This window comes from Arachis duranensis, chromosome 3, assembly GCF_000817695.3.
Source record: "Arachis duranensis cultivar V14167 chromosome 3, aradu.V14167.gnm2.J7QH, whole genome shotgun sequence".
Classification (NCBI taxonomy): Eukaryota; Viridiplantae; Streptophyta; class Magnoliopsida; order Fabales; family Fabaceae; genus Arachis; species Arachis duranensis.
This window is the reverse complement of record NC_029774.3, coordinates 74,113,717-74,120,651: the sequence shown is the minus strand read 5'-3', so window position 1 is coordinate 74,120,651 and position 6,935 is coordinate 74,113,717. Positions and strand designations below refer to the sequence as shown.

The 6,935-nt window shown below is 35.7% G+C and overlaps 2 protein-coding genes across 2 annotated transcripts in view; both read right to left on the bottom strand.

Moving 5' to 3' along the window:
* Nucleotides 1-512: 512 nt before the first annotated feature.
* Nucleotides 513-1,515, bottom strand: LOC107479513 (uncharacterized). Its single transcript, XM_016099641.3, has one exon. It carries the CDS (start codon nucleotides 1,049-1,051, stop codon nucleotides 632-634), a length of 420 nt encoding a protein of 139 aa, XP_015955127.1. The 5' UTR covers nucleotides 1,052-1,515; the 3' UTR covers nucleotides 513-631.
* A 146-nt stretch (nucleotides 1,516-1,661) lies between these two features.
* Nucleotides 1,662-6,935, bottom strand: part of LOC107479520 (uncharacterized) — a gene marked incomplete in the record, with an annotated part of 8,955 nt that continues 3,681 nt past the window's right edge. Inside the window, 9 exon segments of the mRNA XM_052258333.1 lie at nucleotides 1,662-2,175; nucleotides 2,260-2,347; nucleotides 2,443-2,565; nucleotides 5,415-5,562; nucleotides 5,701-5,860; nucleotides 5,923-6,070; nucleotides 6,160-6,228; nucleotides 6,342-6,520; nucleotides 6,627-6,933. Of these exon segments, the coding sequence (XP_052114293.1) occupies nucleotides 1,997-2,175; nucleotides 2,260-2,347; nucleotides 2,443-2,565; nucleotides 5,415-5,562; nucleotides 5,701-5,860; nucleotides 5,923-6,070; nucleotides 6,160-6,228; nucleotides 6,342-6,520; nucleotides 6,627-6,933 (1,401 nt within the window).

The window sequence follows — 6,935 nt, the reverse complement described above, 5'->3', positions numbered from 1 at the left end:
ATTACTTTTTAAATACCAAAGCTTTAAATCATAAATAGAAAAATATTCAATTAATATAAAAAAATCACTAAAAATATAATCTTAAATAAATATAATAAATTAAACATAACATATTAAATTTCCAAAAATCCAGAGCCTTATAATATTCATTTGTTTGGGTCATATTTAATTTGTGGCGCTTAATGTCTATAATAAAGAAGTATATTTTGATTACATGTTGATGTAATATATATTGTTTAAACCTAACATACATATCTTTAATCTACAAACATATAATTAATATTACATGTTTTATTTAGATTAAGTTGTAATGAATAGGTCTTTGAGTTTTCCTCTATTAATATTCGATCACAAATTTTTTATTCAGCTATTCCGTGCAACTCACAGGTCATTAAACTAGTTCTTACTTATCGATGGATAGGACACGCTGCTACTAGTCCTATTTCTTTTGCTTTCATTCTACTAAAGGAAAATTGGCAAGGCGAAAGGAGAAAAGCGAAAAGCAAAGAATCTTGAGCAAAAGAATGGTCTTTACATAATAAACTAATTAAGAATAACTCTACCGCTGAAAAGACTAACAAATGAACAAGTTCAACCGATAAAATCTAATAAAACTTCGGGTCTGCTCCAATCATTGTTCGGTTTGGCCACGTACAACTGCAAAAGGAGCGCTATACCTTGCTGAGAAACTGGGAGGCATATCTTCGTCTTCACTCGGAACTCCACTGTTGAAGTTCAGCTCATAACTGTGTTCATCATACTGAAACCTGTTCCTCTGCTGCTTCTTGCCGTAACCACCTACCTTTCGAATGAATGTCTTCCACTTGGGACCTGCAATCACTTCTGACAACTCCTTCATCTTCCTCAACCTGGATCTCAACCAGGACTCTTCCTTTTGCTCTGCCAAGCCTTTACCTTCGCCGTGGCTTTGCCACCATCCCAACTCGAAAACCTGGAAGCATCCAGAACCGCACATGCTGCCAGGCTCTTGGTGATCCTCGGAATATCCTTCCTCATGTTCCACCAATGGCCTTACCTCAAAAGAAGCCATATTTTGAAAGGAAAAACAAATATATGAAAAATATGTTCCACCAGGCTTTAGTTGTTTGCAAAGAATATCTACGTGATGATTATAAGGAAAACAGATATATAGATGCAACCAAGGAAATGTCACAGAAAATTAAGCTGCAGCTGTATTAAACAGCTGCAACCAAAAAAGATAATAAAATGTGGAAGTACAATTAATTGAAATAATCTTATCTGGAGTAGGCCTAAGCCACTTAGAGTGTCAGTCACGTACATGCCAATTGGTATTCAATTAGCATCTCCGCCACTCGCAAAGACCTAATAATCCTATTAATATTATAAGAATTAAGAGGTGGGAAAGAAAACGAAAGTGGTATTAAATATCATATGATTAAGCATACATAAGAAATTATACAATGATTTTGATATATTAATCTACACTGAATGGATTGGATAAAGCCGGCTTGGAAGGTAGGGTATCATGTATGTTGTGTCATCTTAAGCTGTCGGTGGCTCCCACCACATGATAAACAACAAAGTAGGATGAGTTGAAGGGAATGGGTTAACGCCTAAAGATTGTGATGAATTAGCACCAACACTCAACTATAACATTCATCTGAAAACATCTGAAAACATTTATCATTCAAACTACTATATTCTTTGTCACCATCATTTTTTTCAAGAACTGTAAAAAGATTAAAAAAATAAAAAATTCAAAATATTTTTTCTTTCGCTTTTCTTTTTTTACTGAAGAATGGCACATTACAAAAAAGCTCATTGAGGTTTAAGTGTGCTGTACTGTACTGCTAAAAGGCCTTACACTAAGTACTATTTGACACTAAGTGCTAACAAACCTTGTACATATTACAGAATGCACTGATCTGAAAATCAGATGCAAATCTGGATTTCAACATCCTGCTATTGTAAGAAATCATTTCTGCATTTGGCTCTGGTATGAACCAGGTTGTTGCTATTGATTTTGTCCTTTGGGGGAGACCTTGGCTGCCATCTGGCGTAATTCATTGGCAACCTCAGTGAAGGTTGGTCTTTCTGATGTCTCAGATGACCAGCACCGCTCCATCAGTAATCGCCATTCCGGATCACAGGTTTCTGGAACTGGAGGCCTTAAAGTGTTGCTCACAATACCCCCTGAATTATGTTTTCCAAACCCACTAATCAATAACTGAAAGCTGGCCAATCAAAACTAAAGCATGGATTCAACCACTGGATTACCTATGATAGCTCCATAGCGCAAGTCAGCATATGGCTCTTCTCCAGTGAGAAGTTCCCACAGGACAATACCAAATGAAAACACATCAACCTGAAAGAGCAAATATTAAAACAGCAAACTAGTTAGGAGAATAGAATATTCAGTAAGTATCAAAATACATAAATAGTTCAACTTAGAACATATACCTTCTCTGAGACAAGGCTGTTACTTCCATTCAAGAGTTCTGGGGCCATCCAGGGTAGAGTTCCTCTCACACCCCCAGATATCAGGGTCTGACATTTCACTTTTGATAGACCAAGGTCACCAACCTGGTATCATGATGGAAAGTATAAATAATAAGCTAGTGAACACAACATATATTCTATATTCTATTCTCAGGCCAATAGTGCTGCATTGAAGATGAAATCAAGTACTATAGACACTAAACTATTAAGAAAAATGGAACTTAGTGTTGCAGAATGGAGCAATCCCAAATCTCAGTAAACATGGTGTCAGTTGTTCTATATGTGAACATGGAACTTGCAAGACCAAGTATTAATTTGCCACTGCCATGAAGCCATTGTCCATAAATTTAGGATTAATTCCATCATTGCATGACCAGTAGAAAAATCATTTACACTAATGTGCAATCAAGTATTGTCAAATCAACACAAGGGCTCCAATTGTCATAACTAAGTCTCACATACAATGCCATATCATTCAAAATGTAAGACTGGCACATTAACAGTGTATCAAAATTAATATCATATACCTAATGACAATTGATTTCCATCATCATGAAGAAACAAATATAATTACAAATGAGAATGAGCACAACGTTATAAGAATACGGTGCAGAGAAAGGAAAAAGTTAATCCAATTTGTTTTGTCTTTTTGAAGATCTTCATTCGTATCAATAACCTGGCACTATAGGAATAAAATATACTTGATTCCAATACTATATATGTAGACCCACCATCAGAAGAACCACCTTGAATCCTCTTTGCATTTTTCAGCCTTTATTTTTAATATCATTCATGAGGGAAAGTCTTGACCCAATGGTAAGTTGTAGAGTGACCTGGACGTCAGAAGTTTTAGAATGGCAATGTTACATCTAGTTAGGGGGTTGATAGTTCAGTTTTTTCATAAACTGAACTGCAATAAACCATTTTAAATGGTTAAATGGTTTAGAAACTGAACCAAACAGCTTTTTCATAAAGCAAACTGGTTAAACCAGTTTATAAAGTAGTGCATCAGTTTAAACCAATTCATAAAAATAAAACCAACTTTAATTTAAAAACTAGTTTAAACTGGTTTATATGCTAAATTAGTTTTAACCCATTTCTCTCTCTCCCTCTCTCCCCCTCTCTCTCTTTCACAGGACCCCCAGCTTCTACAAGGCATTGCCTCAAGAATTTCACCATTGGAACTGCCCAAACAATGAAATAACACGCCAACAATTAAGTCAAAATTAGTAGAACAAATCACTGAATATTGACATTCAAGAAAGTCACACATTCTATTGATAGTGAAAGTTCCCCCATTCCTCTTAAGAATATATATTTTTTTTAAAGCATCCTCTTAAGAAAATATTAAAAACTGTCAAAACCAATTCAAAAGAAACACTCCTATCAAATTGAGCTCTCTTGTTTTCCTCCGACCTCTAAAAACTGATTGCTTAGGGGAGAAAAGCTATTTTTGAAGGGTTAAAATCATGGAAATTGTAGGATTTATTGATGAAGAAAAACAAATGAAAATAATAAGTTGGAAGCTCTTTTGAATCTGTTAGGGACTTGGGTATTATGGGGTGCTCAAAGTCCCACATCGAGTAGTATGGGATGCTTGATGTTGTATATAAGGAGAGTGGTTCTTCCCACTTTCCCACTTTCCTCAACCATAAAAACGAGTGGAAATCAGTTTTATTTGGTTTAGAGCCATGGTTTAGAGCCAAACTAAACCATAAAAACTGGTTTCTAATAAACTGGTTTTTATAAAAAAACTGTAGTTTCAGTTTACTTGAAAAAGATGGTTTATTTAAAACAGTTTCAGTTCAGTTTCTGTGCAGTTAAACTGGTTTTTTTTAACACTCCTATATCTAGTATGCAATGAAAGCTAACTACCTAACCCTAACTTCACTGAGGGATCAAATTGTTAAGAATGGCACAAAATGTTCCAAATGCAGTATCAAAATACCTAAACTTCATCCATCAAGTTTTGCTCTGATGTTCAAGATTCCCAGCATAATGCTTTTGCACCGACTAAATGTGTCTTCACAGTTTTAATATCTTCATTTTGACAAACTTGGATTGCAAAGCTTAAAAAGAAAAATGAAATGAGGAGGATAACAAGAACAAAAGACATGGAATTATGTATCAAAATTACTGCGTTACCAAATACAATTTGAATGATGATTAACTAACAGCTAAGCTGCATACGAAGTTATAACTCTTTACAACTATTTCAATAATTTTAAACTATATATCCAAATTCAAAACAAATCATTGGTGCATGCTAACTATTACCTAATAGATATTCTCATCCACAAATCCAAACCTACACAAAAAGATAATGGTTTATATTCAGATATCTTAGTAAGGTTGTGCTAGCATATTCAAATCTATGACGTATACTACAACCTAAAATCAAAACCCTTTATTTTTTGGTATTAAGTCACTCCTCTACTGTAGATCACAGCCATAGTTGCAGCTATAGTTGGAAAAAGCTGTAGATCTCTAACAAGTTTCCCACTATAGTTGCAGCTAATTAAAAACATCACACAGTCATGTGTCTTCTGTCATCATTATACTCATAGTCAACATAAAATATCACACTCCTTATGTTAGAAATCAAAACTCCGCAAATCAGACTCTAGTAGCAAAATCACAATCTATTCCATCAAACTCCTTCAAGCAAAGCCTCTGCAATCCAACATCATCTCACTCTATCATACCCCAGACTTAAAACTTTGCAAAAAATACAGAGCAGTGGTTACAGGATGACACATTCTGATCACAGCATTACACAGAATTGGTAAAAACCACAGGTACACATGGAAATTACCTCACTAACCATTACCTGCACAAATGCAAATATTGTAGTAACTAATACATGCCTACTACATATCAACATGAGAGAATATGAAACCAACAATAACCAAATCAATATCAAACAATCAAACCTTGCATATTGGGCGGTGTGGATCTCGCAGATTCACAAGTAAGTTGTCACTTTTCAAGTCGAAGTGTACTATGTTTTTCCCGTGTAGGTATTCCATACCAAAAGCTACGTCCATAGCAATCAAAAGACGTTTGCGCTTGTCAAGATTCCTGATAAAATCATAGTAGCATTGAACACTTATCATTTTGGAAATGATCGTATACTAAATCAAGGAAAATCAACTAATAGATGGGCAAGTGAGCGAGAAAGAGTGCACACATAAATTATAAAATATGCAAAGTCACTACCTCTCATTCTTCTGCAAGGCATTTCTAAGAGAGCCATTAACCATATACTCAGTTACTGTAGCAACAGAACCTCCTGGACCATCAAGCACAACACCATAAAAAGCTACCACATTTGGATGGTGCAAGTCAGCTAGCTTGATTGCTTCATTCCAAAAGTCAGCTCTCTGCTTGTAGCATAACCATGAACAAGGTACACTAAGATTGTTTAGTTATCAGGGGTACAACAGAAATCAGAAGGCTTTCCAGCGAAACACCGATCATTAATCCGCTTTATTGCAACATCCGTGCCCCTCCATTTTCCATGATATACGGTACCAAAGGTCCCAGAGCCCAATTCTACTAGCTCTTCAAGGTCACAATTCTTTATAACCTAGCAACATATCACGAGGTTTTGAGCTTAGCCAAGCTGGCCGCATGAAAACACAAAAGAGTAAACATATTGACAGCACAGCATTCAACCTGCAATGCTCCAAGATCTGTAATTGGAAAACCAAAATTTGCCTTCTCTGGAAGCTTGCTCTCTACATCCTAAACAGTAAAAGATCAATGATGTAGTAGCAGCACAGTAGTAGTAGCAAAAAAAACCGAAAAAAAAAGGTTAAAAAAAACTGAAATTCCAAGGCAAGTATAAACAAAGTCACCTGTGCTGTACTATTACACTGTACATCTATTTCACTATTTTGAACATATCCATCCTCTATCTCTCTAAGAAAGGAAACATCTCTGGCATGCAATTCAGGATTTGAAGGAATGCTTGAGTGCAGAACAGAAGCAGCTACGCCTTCAGCAACTGCTTGAAGCTGTTGGTCCTGGGATGATCCTTGAATTAAGAAACCAAAGCATACTCAGTTAGTGCTACAAGCTCCAAAATAATATATCATCAATAGGGCTAATTTATATATAGTGGGACATAACAATTTACATACCCTTGGCAGATCGAGCATCTTCCAAAGTTAAATTCTGTTTGAATGCCAGGCCATTATCCAATGGAGCTGCTACATTCTGTTCAGCACTGTTGCCTGGATTCTCACCAAACTGGTCCTTATAAGAATAATGTTCTTTCTCTAATGCAATTTTTTTAGGTCTAGGCGGTGGAAAGTACGAGCCGTGTATATTCCATGGATCCTGATTGCTAAAAAGTGAGTTTGAAGAATCCTGTGCATCTCCAAACCTGACAGATGGTGAAGTCGAAGATGAGAATACATCACCCTTGTGATTACCTTCTTTCGATTGAG